The sequence below is a fragment of the Crocodylus porosus genome, unplaced genomic scaffold (genome assembly GCF_001723895.1).
Source record: "Crocodylus porosus isolate Cpor-Errol unplaced genomic scaffold, CroPor_comp1, whole genome shotgun sequence".
NCBI classification, from domain to species: Eukaryota; Metazoa; Chordata; order Crocodylia; family Crocodylidae; genus Crocodylus; species Crocodylus porosus.
In genome coordinates this window covers 9,590,879-9,609,608 of record NW_017728907.1, presented here as the reverse complement: position 1 = coordinate 9,609,608, position 18,730 = coordinate 9,590,879, and the positions used below count along the sequence as shown (strand labels likewise).

At 40.4% G+C, this 18,730-nt stretch overlaps 1 protein-coding gene across 1 annotated transcript; it reads left to right on the top strand.

The window, feature by feature from the left end:
* The first annotated feature begins 454 nt into the window (after window positions 1-454).
* RGS13 (regulator of G-protein signaling 13) lies at window positions 455-15,323 on the top strand. The gene is made up of 5 exons (XM_019531640.1): window positions 455-616; window positions 5,143-5,211; window positions 8,529-8,590; window positions 11,922-12,088; window positions 14,671-15,323. Exons 2-5 carry the CDS (start codon window positions 5,147-5,149, stop codon window positions 14,860-14,862), a joined length of 486 nt encoding a protein of 161 aa, XP_019387185.1. The 5' UTR covers window positions 455-616; window positions 5,143-5,146; the 3' UTR covers window positions 14,863-15,323.
* The last annotated feature ends 3,407 nt before the right edge of the window (window positions 15,324-18,730 follow it).

The window sequence follows — 18,730 nt, the reverse complement described above, 5'->3', positions numbered from 1 at the left end:
CACACATATATATACACACACACACACACACACACACACTATATGTGCAAATAGTTCAATGGGAGTTTATTTTCAGATGACTATGAAAGACTAATCCTCTTGAAAACCAATAGAAGACAATCACTTCTTGATCTCAAATTGAACATGAATTCACCATTTTTAGTATCAGCAAACTTACACACAGTCTTATCTCTATTCAACACTATGTATGCACTTTGCATAAAGTGACATTTGATAAAGAGATGGAAAATATTAGTCATAAAACTTGTCCTCCCAGACAATACACACTAGATTTCAATAAAGTCAAAGACTAGTACATTTCAGTTTATCATTAGGATGTCATGATAGCATCAGAATAAACAGCCTCTTCATCTGTGGTGTATAAAAGTTCAATAGAACATTTTTTCCCATAATAACCACTGACACTGTTTGCATATACAAGTATAAGAAAGGAAACAGACAATAGCACAAGTGTTAGTACAGCGAGAGAGCAGCAGGACGCTGTGTTTTAGAAGAAAAAGAAAACCTAAACCATGTAATTTGGAATTGTCCCTACAAAGGCCCTACTAAATGAAACACACTTACCAAAGGCAGCAGCAACCCAAGAAGAGGTGCTGTAAGTATAAGATTTTGTACAACTCTTTTTAGAATTTAAACTGAAACTGTTCTTCAACATAAACAAGAAAGATAGTGGTATGTGCTTGGCTACTCTCACCAAAATGTCCTTTTTCTTTCCCTTCCCATTTGTAAAGTTAGCTTTAAAAAAAAGGCAATAACCCATTCCCTAGCTTTGTATAGTGCACAGACCAATCTAACTAAATGTGTATTTGAAACATATGTATGACATTTCCAGTATACAGAGATCACAGCAGCTCTGCAATAGGTAAAACATCAGAAAGGTTACTAAGTGCAACTGACTAATACCTTACGATACAAATTCTTTATGAAGGCTTCATTGTACAAATACAGTTAAGAACTGACCCATTTTTTAAAAGCCCACTACAGGCATGCCCCCTTAAAGATAAATATTTTGCAATTTCATGTGACAGTGTACCCATGATCGAAATAAAAAGCATATTAGTTTCACTGAAAAAGGAAAGACCTTGGTTTTTGATTTCTCAAAATTTTTTGAGCAGAAAAATATTTTCATATATGAGATTTGAAATGAAAACGTTGTTCCAAACCTACATTGTTTGACAGATTACTCATGTTCTTTCCATCTCCAATAGTTCTGACTCTTCAGCTTATTTACTAATAAAAGGGTGATCAATCCTCTAAAACTATACCCCATTCATTCATATAGCTGACTAACTCAGCAACACCCATGTGACCTGACTTTTTTTTTATGAAATCTGCAGGGAATACGAAATCCCACATGCTAAAATAATTTCTGTGGTCTACATGAAGCAAATCTTACAATAAAAAGGAAAAGATTGGGATAATTTTCACATATAATTGAAAAATGAAAACAGTTCCCTTGGGCTTAGACACCTTATTTTTCTGCTAGTCCAAGAAAAAAAAAGTGTATACAGTACATGCCTGTGTTGCATATAATATATCATGGAGGTAAGAGAAGGGAAAGGTGATTAAAATGAACTGTATAAATACTAAATTATTTTATTATTATTATTAATAAATATTGTATTTCCATCATTGCATACATCCAAGCTAGAGCATTTTATTAATCTTTGCCACCTTTAATCTTATGGTAGGTGAACGGCAATGCTTTAAAAAGCATCAGAGAAAAAATCATAGTGTTTTCCAACTCCTACTACATCAGTTGGTCTAATAAGAGATATTACATCTACCGAAAGAACCTTGCCTGCCAGTGTTTTACAGTCATTCTAATAAATTAGTTTTATGTTCAAAAAGTACCTGATAATAATTGAAAACCTGTAGAGTTTACTAAAAGAGTATAGTATTGTACTTGTGCAGAGGATCTAAATATTACGTTCAAATTGATCACACATTTCTGTGACCTATTGAGTTGGGATAGGGAGCAAAGCATCACAGAGAACTATCCATGGGCACCTTAACTTGTGAAATTATTTTTGAATCAGAAGCAAAATTTACAGATTTGCACACACACACAAAAACTGAGCTTCCTATATAATGTTAATCAATATATAATAAATAGTGAACACATCCTGCTAGTCTCAGACATGCAGTGCTTCTCAGGATTGGCCAGAGATCTTTCCATATGACACCTACCCACCCAAATTTCTATGACATAAAATATGTGAACACAATAATAGGTAGGATTAGAAATTGTCAACTAAAATTATAACCTGTGTGAAAGTTTTCAAAAAAGAGTGTATTAATGCAACAAGCAAGCAAGCAACCAGAAATAAAGTAAGATCCAGGGGGGAAAAATCTACAGAAAACCTTTTAAACCAACACACATCATAACGGACAATACTGGGTGAAATGGTGGCATTCTGAGGTAAATCCAAGTTATATCTCTTAGTCTCAGAGAGGCTTCCTGATATGGCTCTTGAATTATTAAGAGGTAGCCTTTCCAAGATACGTTTGAGGAATATGATGGAGTAGCATGGGGAAATCTATGTTGCAGATGTCTGTGTTGTATTGTCTGGACAAATGGTACCAATCATGGTACCTGACAATTTTCTTGAGCACTAAGTTACTGTTAAGTGGTTAAAAATAGGAAAAAATACAAAAAAATACGACTAAATAAAAAAGGTAAAAGGATCCTCCACTGCATGCTGTCTTTTGGAGTTTAGACCTGCATAAAATAGACTCCAAATACACTAAATCATAATGTTCCTACTTTGCACACATGCAAATGACCACAGAAAATGTGAGGCAGGAGAGAACTAGCCTATTTAGTTCCTACATAATGGAAGGAATGTCTTGCTTATGTTCTGGATTTTCTGAAGTTAACTGCCATTAGTGGCAATCAGAAGATATGGCAGGATGGCATCTAAGGCTGCCTCCTCACAAGTGGGAACTTCTGTTTCCCCAGAGACAAGCATCAGCCACACACCTTTGTGTGGCTGCTACTTGTCCCTAGGAAACACCTGAGCCGGGAACACTCTGGCTCGGGTGGGACAGGGGAGGCTGGGGCCAGCACCTGTGCTAGCCCCAGCTGCCTTACCTGGGGCCCTATGGGCCCCAGAGAGCTACAGCCGTGGCACTCCTGCAGCAGGGCACCTGGCTGGCAGCCAGAGCATGGCTCCAGCTGGCCAGGCTCTGGTTTTGGGCCTGCCACCACATGTGCCACCCTGCTCTTTTTTGGTGTGGGTTTTTTTGACCCTGGGATCTCCACACACGCACATACTGCAAAAAGCAGTGCGAGGAACGCCTGCATGTGATGTGTGTGGAGCTACAAATGGGTCTGCATTACCGCCTGCCACACATGAACGCTCATCTGGATGCAGCCTTAGGGATTAACTGTTTAAGGAAAGCATAAGCTTTAATAGGCAATAACCTACCTCACCAGATGGCAGGTGTTAGTGACACATCACTGGTAACAAAAATGTTATTACTATGAACCATTTGGGACAGGTTCCTGTCTGGTCTAACTATATATATATATATATTAGTGAGAGAGAGAGAGAGAGAGAGAGGTATTGGTGATGCATAGCAGGTACATGTGCACCCCCTGAGGTTGGTGGTGTACCCCCAGTGAAAAGTGCCACCCCTCCCCACTGCCAACACCACCAGCAGCGTTTGTGGGTAGTCCCCGATTGCTGTTGGCCACCACCAGCAGCACTTGCCACCCCAACCCCCACTGCTGACACTGCCGTGGCCACCTGCAGGAGCTCCCCACTCACCACAACACCCCCACTGCTGACACTGCCACCGCCGCCTGCAGGAAGTCATCATACCCCACCCCCAGCTTCTGGGGGCATGTATCATTCATGTATCTAGTTCTGCTGAAGTCAATGGATCTAGTAAATTACATCAGGAAGGGATCTGGCCTCCGTCTACAATTGGTGCCAATGTTTGCATGGCTAGATGCTAACCTTGATAGAGTTTGACATTAGTTGCACTAGAGCAATAAATAAATACGTGAAGCTTACTTCAGTGAACCTTCTTTAAATGTAGGCTTGCACCATTGCAGCCATTTAATTTGCTAGCACCAGTGGCTGAATACAGGGCAATACCTAAATACAGAGAAAGTTTCCGTAAAAAGAATTAGATTCAGATGAAACTATGGAATTCAGATAGCATACTGAAAACATCGTAGTCTTTTGCCTATTATCTAACTGATTATCAAAGGCTTCAGAAAGAACAGTACAGTCCTGCTTTCATGTACTGCAAATGTTTACTCAGCAAGTCATAGGCCATGGTATTTGCCTTAAGCCTTTACCTCTAATTAAAAATAGTCTCCAGGAGGAACAATACTGTCTCATTTTACAACAGAGTTTTCCCCACAAAAAAAATTCACTGTAAGAAAACATATTTGTCATTGATTTATGGTTTAAATGAGGTGCAACTATGTAATCTACCTAGGCCACTGAAATATTTCTCACTAACTTTAATAAGCTATGATCAGGGCAAAATATCCTTATTCTTCCCAGACATGTTAATTCTTCACAACCAAAAAGAAAGGGAGACAAACTGAAAAAAATTGTCAAGGGGGATGTCAAATTTATGGACAGCATTGTGGGAAATTCAAATGAGGATTCAAATTTTCAAAAGTCATATATATTTGAGTCTGTGGAGTTATGTCTTATTTTATAAAAAGGGGGAAATTGTTAAAAACGTTATACCTCAGCCTCCAAAAAAGACAACACAATAATACATCTTCAAAACATTGAACTATTAGATTTTTTGTAAGTAGACCCTTAGTAAGCATTTCACAAAGATCTTCCATAATCATTTAATTTTTTTTAATTATTTCATGCCCAAGAACTATGGTGCAATTCCACACTGAAATAGGGGCATCTGGAACTTCCCTTATAACTTGCACCACTCCTCACTAATATTTTCACGTGTGTAGTGGTTTCATCCCAGTTTTAGACACCTGAATACTCTGAATACAAATACTGCTGAACCTAAGTAATCAACAGTTTTAGAAACAATAATAATACTTCAAAAGGAAGTGGGTTGTAAAGTTGCTGCAACAAGTCAATATTGAGACCATCTGGTTCCAAAACATGTATTTTCTTTATTTAGGAGAATGAGTCCAAATATTTGTTGGCTTTGTAAGTTATTCAGAGATGATGAAAATGGAATCACTTCTAAGTAAGTAGCTCTTTGATTTTATGTACAATTTAACAAAATAAAGGAATTTACCTTTCTAACCAAGACTCACAACATCTACATTCATAATGAAAATTTGCCAGTTCATGCTTACTTAAAAAAAAAACAACCCCCCAACCCTCACTGTCACCTATGCTGCCCAGTGATCATCCGTTGTGCATACTGTTGCTTCACAATTGATCAGTGTTAAATGTTTTGGCATGTTGCTTATATTGCACATTTGTACCCCTATGGGAATTTTTTAAAATTATTTATTCAGGAGCAGACTACTAGGCCTAAGTTCTCCTAATTAGTTTTAGCCTGCTAAAGTTAATCGAGCTACATCTAGCATGAATTTGACATACAATGTTTTGATTGATAGGTTTTAAACTCAGCCACTGACACATGCAGAAAATACATTAAAACAGAGGCCCGATTGTACAAGCAGTTTCCAATGAAGCACCAATTTATTTCTAAAGAGTCCTCCAATACCACTGACTTCAAAGGAAGTTGAGAAGTTCAGCCCTTCAGATCTGTCATTGCACACCAGGACTGGCCTAAAACTAACTGCATCAAAACTGTTTTTGACAGAAAATTGGGTTTTCAAATAAACATTTTTGTAAAACGGTATTTTCTGCAGAAAATATTGCCTTTTTGTTGAAAAGCTACACACAGATTTCAGTTTCTGAGTAAAGACCACAGAGTTTTTAGAAGTACCTTATAGGAGTTATATCTTGGGTGTCTCCCGCTCCAATTTACTCACTTTCCCCACACTATTTTTGATAATGTTCTGCAGCTAACAACTTCTATGCTCCAGTAGAATGACTTAGCACGAGGGAAGACCATGATACGTCATGTAGACTGGGTCAAAGTACCCAGTCTGGAAGATAAAGGAGAATGGGAACCAGAAGCAGATCTAGGATTTTGCAAAAGGGGTTATGGGAACAGCAGCCAGCATTGAAGGAGTAGAGCACCTCCCGTCACCAGTCTCTTCCCACTATACAGTGGGGCATATAGACCATACCCTTGGAGTAGCAGGTGGGGCTGTAAGTCCCAAAGAAGGCAAGAATTCCTCTCGCCCTTTCCCTTCTATGCTCGGAGGCATATCCCTTTCCAATCCCCTACTCTCCCATTCCCAACAACCACCCCCCGCCTGCCACTGCCACTATCCCTGATTCTGCAGAGGCAAGAGGAACTCTGTGGGTGCTGACAGACGCACAGGCCCCTTCTCTAATTCTTGCCATTTTACATAAGAGTTAAAGCACCCCCCCACACACACACTCCCAACAGATGTTCACCTGTTGGGTCAGGGGCATGGAAGGGAGGAAATCAAGCTCCACTTCAGAGCCAATTGAGTGGACAAGCCTGCCTGCAGCCTGTCCTCACTAGCCCTGCCCCCCTTTTCCAGCTCCCATGCTGTCTGTAGGAAGGGAAGGGGAATGAGCTGCAGGCTGGAGTCTGCCTGGCCTGAGTTAGAGAAGGGTGCTGCACTTGTTGGCAGGACAGGGGGGCTCCAGTCCATCTGCCCTGCCCCCCGTAGATCAAGCCAGACAAACCTCAGCCTGCAGCTCACTCCCCCTCCCTTCTCCCCCCTTTCTTCCAGCAGACAGCACTGGGGTTGGGACCTGGCTGAATCAGCCCAGCCCTGATCATGCAATGGATTGACTCTAGGGAACAGAAGTTCCTTAAGGTACTCCAATGTAGGATGCTTTCATTTGCTGCATGATTGGCCACATTTAAAATGCTCTGCAGGCATGCATGTGTCACAGCACAGCTGTAGAGTGCTTTTGGGGGCCCAAATGTGTGACAGCTGTAACTTCTGTCTGCACCTGCCCCAGCTTAGCTGCACAGGGGCTGGGCTGACCTCAGCTAAGCCCAGGACCGTGACAGGAGCAGGCAGGTAGGTTCCCCTTTCCTGCCTGGTCCTCCAGTGCTCCCTGACCACCCAGGAGCAGGCATGGGGAAGAGGAGTCTGCTTATCTGCTACCTTCAGTACTAACCTGGTCTGAGCCTAGCCCACGATATACCCCAGGTGGAGCAGAATAGGAGCTCCCCTCACATTCAGCACAGTGGGGATAATGACAGTGGCAGGCGGGGAGGAATGAGAGGGGAGATGGTATGCCTCTGAGCATGGAGCAGAAATGATGGGGAAGGTATTAACTTCTTTAGGGACTTTAAGTCCCCAGCAGCTGCTCCTGCTGTGTGGTCAGAAAGAGGGGGATGGGGGTGGGAGGTTCAGCCATGCTTCTGTACTTCCTTTGCATCAACCCCTGAAGGGAGCATAAGGCAAGAGAACTACCACTCCCAAAAGCCATTCCAGTGGTGCAGAAACCATCTCAATACAAGAGATGGAGTAACTGGGTAGGAGGAGAAATAAGTCAAGTGATTTGCTAACAGTCACACATCTGGCGAGTGACAGAAATGAATACAGAAATCTGGTCTCCCATTCTCCTTCCCCCAGCATTATAAAGATTCTCAAAGCAACATATCCTACTGAAAGCTGCACATATTGATCTTTCCCTACAATAATTCCATATTTTTCCTCCATTTACAAGGCAAAAAAGATTTTCCCATGTGCCAGCTCCCCTAACACAAGTTAAGCCATGTCCTTTCTGCTTCATAGATCAATGCTAAAAGCAAATATTCAGAAATGGAAATAAGGTATCAGTTTTGTAGAAGCTCAGACACTAGCAAAAAAAATGAATTGCAGTGATAACGCTAATTAGTGGCAAAAATGGGTGTCAGTAACAGTAAATATGACGCAGAAACAACTCTATGAAAAGAAGATATTCGTAGGATCAAGTTTTTTTTCCCCTGTAACCATGACCTTTGTGAGTTCACACAAAGGGAAGCTGGTTATTCATGACGGAGGGGGGAAATACTACTTGACAAGAACAAGCGATTATTAGCAGGAATTACTGAACACATGCAGTTCCCTTAAGTACATTAAGTTCCCTTGTGGCATTGCCAAGTCACTCTCTTTCAGACAAGGGTTATCTCCTACCACATACTAACTTCAATAGGTCACTACTTTGCAATGTTTTGCAACTATTGCAAGTGATGTGTGACATCACTTTTACCATAGCCTCACAATATACTGAGAACATTGATTTCTTCAATACTATAAACACAATATCAAAGATATAAAAAATAAATGGACTGATAAAGCACAGAATACATGTGTTGTTTTCTCTAGCTACGTAAAAATGATTATGTAAATTAAGCATGTTCCTATATTTTAGATAATGATACTAAATCTAACATCATCTACAGTTAACTGCACCAGTCATCATACAATAACCTTTCCCACTTTTTCAAAGATTGTCACTGGAGGAAGTACTACAGTGGTCCCAATCTTTTGAAAAGCTGATAGCTAATAAATGTAAGTAATTTTATGTTTAGACTCTGGCAGTGTTACTAATCAATACATTCAGGGTTTTTTATCTAGAAAAGTATCAAGTAAGCTACAATGTGAATTTACAGTGCAAAATTACCACGCCACGGTTTGCGAGCACTATTTTCCTGTGGCACAGCTTCTTCCACTTTCAAAGCGAGCTGTGTTGCACAAAGCTACTGTCAGTGCTCACTAAGGGCACTAGCAGAGATGATTTTACCTGCTGTTTTAACAGGACAAACGGCCTGTAGCTGTACGTTCAGGCTTTTTGACCCACCAAACAAACAAAATAGCTGATCCAACCCAAAAATGGTGGATCTGTGACAAAAAGTTGCTGACAAAAAAAAAATCAGCTGCTTTGTCACAGGAAGGTTTTCCAAAACAAATGTAATATGTGAACCCCACAGTACCCCACATTCCCTGTTCTCCCTTCTCGGCCATCCCCTCCCCACCCCCTCACTCCAAAAAGGGCTCCCAGGCAGCTCTCTGACAAGGTCCCTTGGAAAAGGGTGATAGCTAAGAAGTAGCCCCATATTGTCATGCTCCAACTAAGGGGGGGGATCCCCATATGGCCACCAATAGCTTATGACTATAAAAACAATGTTTGCCAAAGGCCAAAGAGTGTCCACATAGGAAGCTCCTTTATCCATTGCACTACACATTCACAGCCTAGTTTACTGGATGCTAACTATCCTTTTGGACAAGCTCTCATCCTTTAAGATTGTGCGACACACTACAATCCCTGCTTTTCAGGTACTTTATGAAAACTGGCATATTGTAAAGGAAAGCAAATGTGAGGTTGTTTTGGACAATCAAATAAATAGATAATTCACTACTACTACTATCCACCCATGTTCATTTTAATTAATTACAAAAATATTTAGCATGTGTAGGTAGGAAAAAAAATATTTTTTTTTATGGTACTTGATTTAAAGGATGGTATAACAACAGTCCTCTATTAAACAGGAAATCAAAAGGTAGAAATGACCTTTGAAAATTCATCACTATTTTTTCTTTGATGACCCTTGTAAATATATGTCATCATGAATTCTTTCAGTACTCAAAACTCGCCCCTCCCCCAATAAAAAAAACATGCATATAGTTGGTTTAAAATATAAACTCTTAATTGTATGGATCTATTAATGCTACCTCTATTTTCAAGTTTTAGGATCACACTGAAGCATCAAAGTACAAGATTTTTGAAGAGCCCAACACACAGCCCATGTCCAAAATAAACAATCTGTTAAGAACTGGGTGGTTTCATTCAATAGTTTTCAGCATGGGGCTATGCAGGGTATTACTACTCTGAAGCTCCCTCTACATGTAACAAGTGTCACGCAATTAACTAGTTAATTGCGCAATTAGCTTGAGACCAGCTACATGTGAATAGTAGCCATCACACAATAAAAAGGTCCAACCAGCTATAAAGTTAGACCTTGAAAACATGTACTAACTTGAATTGGCTGCTGTAATCCCCAAGGCTTGGAGTTGCATGAAAACCCTGGATCTATATGGGGCTCTTCATCCTGGCTGTGCCTCAAGTGCAGTCAGGACCAAGAGTCCTGCACCTAACAGGGCTTTGGATCTCAGCTCCACCTCATGCTCAGCCAGGATGCAGAGCCCCATCAGCTGTCGAGTTTCTGGGTCCCAACTGCACAAGGTGGAACTAAGACAAGAGCCCCATCAGCTAAAGGGTCTGTGGGTCCGAGCTGCAAGAGGCAAGAGCATGGAGTGGCAGGAGGGGTGGCGAGTGGCCAGAGCATGGAACGTGGAGCGGGGTTAGGGGCGCGTGGTAAGCAGAGCCTCTGGCCCCGTCCACAGGGCCTGTACGGCACTGTCTGCAGGACTCCCCAAAGCACAGAGCCCAGGGCAGTCAGCTCAATTCCCACCCCCGCCAAGGGATGGCTCTGGCTGGGAGCTTTAGCAATGGGGGCTTTAGCCATAGGCAGCTGCTTCTTGCCAATCCAGGGGGAGCCCAGGATTGGGCTTCTCCTACACCAACAATAAGGTGCAGTTGGATCTAATGCACAATCCCACAATCACACACGTTTGGCATGGCAGGGGCCACAACTGCGTGGATCACACATTAGATCCAATCATGCCTTTACCTGTACATGTAGAGGGGGCCTGATAGGTATACGCATTACTACTCTGGGGCAGAGAAATCATGTACAAGCAGCAGACATTCTTATAATTTAGAATGCAGACCTAAAACATAGTCTCCTGAAGAAAACTTAAAACTCCATATTCTTGTGTGTTGGAGAAATTAACCTTTAAAAAAATTCTTTTGAGTCCACTTGAATGTTCAGTGATGTAGGAGAATGCAAGGTATAAATGCAAAGTCAGCAGTTTCATTTATAGTACTAGTGAAGCTGCAACCACTTACCCCAGAGTCATGTTGGTCTTAAGATATTAGTCTATATTATGTTTTTATGGCCTAACGTTTCTCACTATTGCTAAAATTTTGCTGTTCAACACGTAGCAGGAATCATTGAAGCCTCAAAGTTTTCATGGGCTCAGGCACTATGGGAGCAGTATCCTCTAATCCTTTTCACAGCAGGAATAAAGGAGACGTTACTAAACATCCAGTAGTCTCATGAACTATCCTGTACTAAGGTTAACACTATTGCTGATATGAAGCATCATCAGTGAAATGTTTTTAGTTTTTAAAAAAATCTTATTGTCTAGAATAGAGAAATGTACAAAGCCTCATCAGAAAGGGAAAATTTTTCTCACTGGTTTATTGGTTATCTTCATAGGCGCAATAGAAATCAATTTCTTTTTCTGTATATGGCATGGAAGGACTAGAAAAATCCATCATATTTTTCAGTTTTCTATCCCAGTCAGACTGATTTTTTGAAGTGGCTTAGAAATTTCACGCAGATCTACTGATGATGTTTTTAAGTGACTGTCAGCCTTACGATTTTGAAGCCTCAAATGTTTTGCTTTCCTTATACATAAATATGTGCATGTGTAAGTTATAAGCATGTATGAAAGGAGTAAGATTGAAGTCTAGGTTTTTCATATAGTTCCAAGTGTTCAACCATCTCCAGATTTTTTAAAAGGGAAAAAAATGTTCTATTGAAGCCAGATTATACAATATCTTTACTTACCTTGTAAGTAGTATGAATGACTTCAGGACTTCTTGTGGAATCAACAATTATTCAATACATAAATTGTTCAATTAAAGTTGTGTACCAGAATCTAGTCCACAATCCTAATCCAGACAATTTTGCTTAGAGCTAAGCAAAATCTAGTGGACAGCTCCTTAATGCTATCATTTATAGTATATAAAGTTTGACTTCTGAAATATTTTCAGATGGAATTATAATCTATAGGACCTACCTGAAGACTGAACACAGTGAGGAAAACATTGAATTCTGGCTCGCATGCGAGACTTACAAGAAGACTGCATCACAGAAGAAAAGAAATTCTATGGCCAAGAAACTTTGTAAAGATTATATTCAACCCCACGCTCCTAAAGAGGTGAATTAACATTTAAAGACTCACATACATACCCACACAAGAAAAACTACTTGGAAAATATGCATATCAGAAGGCAGCTTGCAAAATGTAACAGCCCATCCTCGTCACTGGCACTCCCTATACAAAGCAATATGCAAACCTTGATTTCTGAATTGCTGAAGTACTGAAACAAATCATTATCTCCATTTTACAGACCAAGTGACTGAGGTATATAGACAAGTCATTTAACCAAATACCACTGAAGGAATAAATGTCAGAAATTTACGGAACCAAGTTTCTGGTTCTCTACTTTCTTTTTTTTTTTCCAGACCCAATACAATGCCCATAATGTGAGTCTTTCCATTCACTTTACTGGACTTTAGATAAGGTCCTTACTGCACCTACTCATTAGTCTTTGCTTATGCACCTGAAAAAGAGGTAAAATCTGTCTATTTACATGTGTTTGGAAAAACTGACCAGTGCTAGCTAAAAGCCAATCAAGTCCCCAAAGGTACTGAAAGAGTTTGAAGAAGAATCCATTCCAAATGATTTACCTATATCTATTATGATTTACTATTTACCTATATCTATAACAATTTACCAATAGCTATAACTATTAATGATTTCCTGAAAACACATTTGAGCAAACCTGTGCAGGTTTTTTTCTGACAAATGGCAATATATTATAATAGCACTTTCCTCCTCGACAGGTCATTTTTAGTATCTTTACAAGGATGTGTGTTTAGTATATTGTCAATAATAAATAGCAATAATGCACCTTCTATCCCAGCTGGCACTGGAGGGGCAATACAGCTCTGAAAAATTAAACTAAATTATTTTCTGCCTAATTCATGATGTTATCTAGGTTCCAAACAACCTATATTGCCAGGGGTGTGAGCCAAAAAGTACACTGCTTGCTCCCTGATGTCTGACTGAGGTTAAAGGGACTGACTCAGTTTAAAGCTTCTAGATTAAAAGACATAATAGGATGGCTAGCTCTATAAACTGAAATTCATGTGAAGAAAGGTAAAAAGTAAATTGGATTGGATTTAAAAATGTGATTTTTTTTTATCCCATTTTGCTTGTGCATATACAGGAAATGCAATATACTCAAGTAATTAACTCCATTTTACTTTTCCCAAATGGAAGGAAAGATAGAATTAACAGTCATAATCGTAAGTCAAGCTGTAAGAGATGAGGCTTTTTTTTTTAAATCTCATAATTTTATACAATAAAATAGATGTTTGACTCTTTCTATTTTCTTTATAATTTCTGCTCTACTAAGACACTCATTTTACATTTTCAAGCATTTCTTTGCAAATATAAAGGCTACTGGTTTGGGTTTAGTTTTCTACACAAGACTTGATAATGTTCTCAACATAGCTCTTGCTCTAGAAAAACTCAGAGGTATTCAGGAAACTGTAGATTGCAGTTAAAACACTACAATCCCTGCAAAATCTTAAGACAGTAAATAGAAAAGTCATTATCCACGTCTGCAGGTCCCCTTTCATTTTCTCAAAGGGCAAACCTGTCTTAGAAAATAGCAAAGCAATGCCACTCTATCTGATTTAATGCATTATTTTGTTTGAGGTCAGAAGTCTAAATGTTACCAGCATTTCCTAATCTGATACATCCACAAAACCTTCCACTGCAAATCTTGGATTATAATAGGTGTCTGCACAGATTGTCTAGTTAGGGACAATGTATTAGTCTGTCAGATCATGTCTATAACAACTTCATACTATAACAACTTCAGTAGCTTATTATTCCAAAGTATAGCTTAATTGTAGTTGATCAGGACTTTGGACTATCAAGCTACCTATTTTTGTTCCTAAATATCATTTTAGGATGTTTATATGTATACCTAACTTACCTTTTCAGTATGCCTGCTTCTGGACAAGTCAGCCTATCAGTCTCACTTCTGGAGGGCTCCTGTGGTTTTTTGTCATAACTGGGCCCTCCAGCTTGGACATTTGTGTTGTCACCCACCCTGGAATAAGTAACAGGGTCACCTAATCCATGGCCACAATTTAATGCTGGCATAGAGACTTACTAGACAAAACCTTCAATCCTGGTCTCTGCAGGTAGCCCCCAGAAGCAGCCTCTATTTCTCTCTTACCAAGAGGAGTAAGGCTCTGGTCAGCTCAACTCAGACCTGGTTGGCCTTTCTACAGAGGACTTCTGACAAGCTGCAGTTGGTGCAGAGAGCACTTATTTTCCAGGCTTCCTGCTTCACATAGGAGCAAACTATCAATCCTCCTTCCCAATCACCCCTTAGCAGCTGCTCTTCATCCCACTTTAGTCCAACACCGAACACATGTGTAGAAGATGAGACATCGAACAAGCTGGCAAGCTGGCTAGCTCCAGGTCTTGTAACTTAAAGGATCAGGGTAGCTGTCTAAACTGATAATAAAGAATTAAAGACTCAGAGGGGGAAAGTTATTCTTTATTTTTTTTATAATAGTCTTACTGCCATCGCACCAACATGATATATGGTGTCAAAGCTGTTTGAATTGGTGTACATCTACTTCATTTCTGTAGTGCTTTCTCTCTGTCTTCCATATGCGTATTGCAACCTTATGTATCATTGTTTTATTTTTCAGATTAATATTGACAGTCCTGCAAGGGAAGCCATTATCAGGAATATTCAAAAACCAACTCAGTCCTGTTTTGATGAAGCTCAGAAAATTGTTTACATGCATATGGAAAGGGACTCATATCCCAGATTTCTTGGATCAGATATCTATCAGAAACTTAGGCTTCAGACTGACAGGAATGATTCAGTGATACATTAAAGAGAAAGACTGAGGACTTGGAAAAGATTTTCTTCTAGTTAATGTTTCTATATGCTAAAGTAAACAAAACAGAAGAAGTGGTATTCTGGATGTATTTGCATGACAAGTAAAAATAGTATAGTCTTACATTGTTATTATATCTGATTGGGTCGAAAGGGATCTCAACAGATCATCGAGTCCAACTCCCTGCCTAGGCAGGAAAGAGTGCTGGGGTTAGATGACCCATGCCAGATGCCTATCCAGCCTTAAGATGCCTATCCAGCTAACAGTCCCCACTGTTTGTTCATTACTTGACAAAATAAAATAAAAAAATCCGAGTAAAGCAGATTTTTTCACAAAAAAACCAGCTTTCAATTTATAAACAATTTTGTGGAAAATTGTGATTCTAATGTATGTGTGTGTGTGTGTATGTTCTCTTTAATGTTGTTTATAAATACATTAAATTCCATTGTTAAAACACTGTACTTGATTACTGTATATTATGAGAGAACTGGATTGCTGTGTTAGTACATTTCTTTAGCATTTTGAATAGTACTCAACCACTAACAAGGGAGACCATAATAAAATAGGGTGGCTTTGAGAAATGCCAAGAGGTAAGTCAGTAAATGTAGAGTGTACAGTATAGTATGCAGATACTGTGAAATGTGCATTTCATTTTAGTTATGATGTATTATATATAATATGAAACTACAATTAGATCTTGTGGATAATATAAGCTATACAGTACATGGACTGGTTTCCCAAGTTCATCTTTACTAACTATCTATTTAGTATAGTGATTTTGCAGTCAATGTTACATAGGTACATGTATATATGTATGTACGTTGACATCAGAACATCAAACTACTGCATAAGCTGCACTCTCTCTCTCTCTCCTCCTCCCTCCCCCCCACCCTCAACACACACAGCAGAATAAATTTGTTTGTCCAGCCAGCAATTCAAAATAGCAGGATATAGCAGTAAGACCAAGCCCATGGTTTCAGTCCTCCCTAATCCTACTGAAGACAACCAGAGACTTTCTACTGTCTTCAGGAAATGTTCACCTGGCTTAGGTACCTCTATACTGGACTGTTCAGCATAGACCAAAGGTTGCTTGCGTTATGCTCCCAAGCACTTTTATTCAAAGAGGTGAGAGGAGCAAGTCCCAGAACCAAGGGACAATCAACAGCCCCATATACACCATAGCCATCATGCTGATTCTTTAGAGTGTTTTTCCAAATAAGAAATGGGAAATTTACTTTGTAAAATTGTTTGTGCCCAAAGATATTTCAGTAATGCAGTCATTCAGAAATATATTTTACACTGGAAATGAAACAAAACTAGAAAGGCAAGTTATTTGTAATGCTGGGATAAGATAGATCATAACAATAGCACTAGTTCAAAAGTCTAGCTCCATTAACAAGGCAAACCAGTGTAGCAGTTTAGTCAAGCTCCTGTTTACCAGAACCACTTACCTGAACAGTCTTTTGGTCCCACAAAGGTAGTCATAATGTAGCAGAAAGCCCCTTTGTACATTTCCCTTTTGGACATGGATATAACAGAAGCCCCTTCTTGCTTGTAACCCAAATTCTCCTCCCCCGCTGCCCTCCCCCCCCCCATTTTGTGCCTTTCTTATTCTTCTAAGTATTGGCAGAGACCTAGCACACTCACTGCCTGAGTGTGGCAAGGCTCAGAGCAAGCCAGAAAGCTGGAGTGACTTTCTATAGGAGAAACCTAGAAACTACATCTACATATCAATCAACTCACTTACTGTCCCCTGATAATCCTCACTAACTCAAATTGCATTTTTTACATATTTCTCCCAGTGCCTTTTTGTATTTAATCTGTCTCATTTTTACCATGGCATTTTGTATTTTATATTTTATACTTTTCAACTCTTAAAGAATGTACTCCCTTATAGCATGAAGTCACACTCTGGACCATTGTTAAAACTGTAGTGAAACTGTAATTGTAAAATGATAAAATCTATTATACTGGGCAGTTCCTTGAGTGAATGCGAGTGAAGGATGATCATCTGTAGGCAACTAAGTGACAATAGCCTAGAGGAAGGAACTCCATTTTAAGCTAATCAAACTAAAGAACTGATTCCTAGAACTGAGCACCCACCCTATTGACTAGTCCAGCAACCCTTAACAATACCGTTGTTAATTAATCAAAATCACAAACTGACTCCTGAAACTGCACTACCAGCAGGCAAGACCCCTGTGACTAACAGCTGTCAGGTACTACTCAAGACCCACATAGGACAGCAACCTCCAGACTGGGTAGCCAAGAGTATGCTGTGGGGATCACACAAGTCTGCCAGAAAGGGATAAAAGGCAGTGAAGCATGACCCTCAGTGGTGCCCTCTCATCCAGCACCTGACCTACTGAGACAGAAGGACAAGCAGGAAACCCTCTTCTGGAGATGACATCACCTTGAAGGAAGCTGACCATCAACAGCAGACTCCAGGGCCTCAGACAGGTAGATATACTGACACCAGTGCTCTCACAATCACTACAGCAGCTACTATACAATATACCACATGGGTTTGAATGACACGGATTTGACTGAGTGAGTGCAGGTGTGTGTGTGTGCGCTAAGGTGAACAGTACCACCCATAACTCAAAGTTTGCATTTACAGCACATCACATTAATCGAGCCTGCTGGAGTGTGGTAGTTACTGAGCTCCAGCAGCCTCCTGAGTCATGTGCATCAGTGTCCCTGGGCTGAAAAATGGTGGTGGGGTGCTTTAACTAAAGCTCATTCAGTGAACTTTAGTTAAAGCACCACCACCATTTCTCATCCCAGGGATACTGATACACATGATGATCTGAGCACCTTAATTAGAGTGGCTCTCGGAGCTGCTCTAATTAAAGCACCCCAACTCCTGAAGCACATGTATAGATATCTGCCCAATACTTCCTGAGTACACCTACATGAGCACTTAATGTGATGAAATAAACTCCAGCATAATTTGTGCTGGAGTCAGCTGCTCCCAGGCACAGCATTTACAGATGTTCCTGGGATCACAGTATGTTGTGCTGGGATGCAGGAGCCCTGGGCTGGCAAGTAGTCTGGGGACTCAGCCCTAGAATCCAGTTGGTAGCATTGGGCAGCAGAGGGGTTGACTGGGGCATGAGCCAGCAGGCAGCCCCTACACTTTAGCACCCTTGTGTCCCAGCCAGCCCCTGTCATAGTCTACATGTGTATCCAATTGCATGCGAGTACTCTGCCATAAGATGGTACTGTCCCCAATAGTACCATCTTATGGCAGAGTTAATCTACTGTGCCCTAATACTGACACATATGTAGAGTGTGGCTAGGGACAGAAGTTATATATAAACCAGTGTACATGATCAGAAACTGATTTAAACCTGCAATAGAACGTAAGTTCAGTGCATATAAACCAGTTTCAAAATAGGTGAAACTGGTTTAAGATAAATCCAGTTGAAGGTAGTATCATACTTAACAGGGTTGGCCCCACTTCTATTCTTCCTAGCCAGAGCACTATCACTGCTCCAGCTGGCTGAGGGACTGCAGCAGCTGCCAGGCTTCCCCCTGTCCTCCTCCCACCCCCATGGCTGCTCAAGCAGGGATCCCCCCCTTCCATCCCTTGCCCATGGAAGGGACCCCAGCACAGGGACCTGGCATCTGGCCATGCCCAACCCCCCATGCTAGCTATTTCTGAGAGGTGACTGTGTGGGTCTCCAATTTTACTGGAACAAAGGTCAGACAGCTAGTGACTTGCAAATGCAAATGCACCCTGAAGATAAGAAGAGCCTGAAACTAATAAGAGAGATGTTTTCTTTTGTAGGACTTGATGGGCTGATAAACATTGTTCTGACAAGCAACCTGTTGGCTACAATCTATCAGTCTTCAAGAGGGG

Excerpts from the sequence above, each read along its gene's own strand:
- RGS13 (XM_019531640.1), top strand. The coding sequence starts at position 5,147 with ATGAGTCCAAATATTTGTTGGCTTTGTAAGTTATTCAGAGATGATGAA. Across the intron at positions 5,212-8,528 it reads GAAAATGGAATCACTTCTAA|ATTGTCACTGGAGGAAGTAC; the intron begins GTAAGTAGCTCT and ends ACTTTTTCAAAG. Across the intron at positions 12,089-14,670 it reads AACCCCACGCTCCTAAAGAG|ATTAATATTGACAGTCCTGC; the intron begins GTGAATTAACAT and ends TTTATTTTTCAG.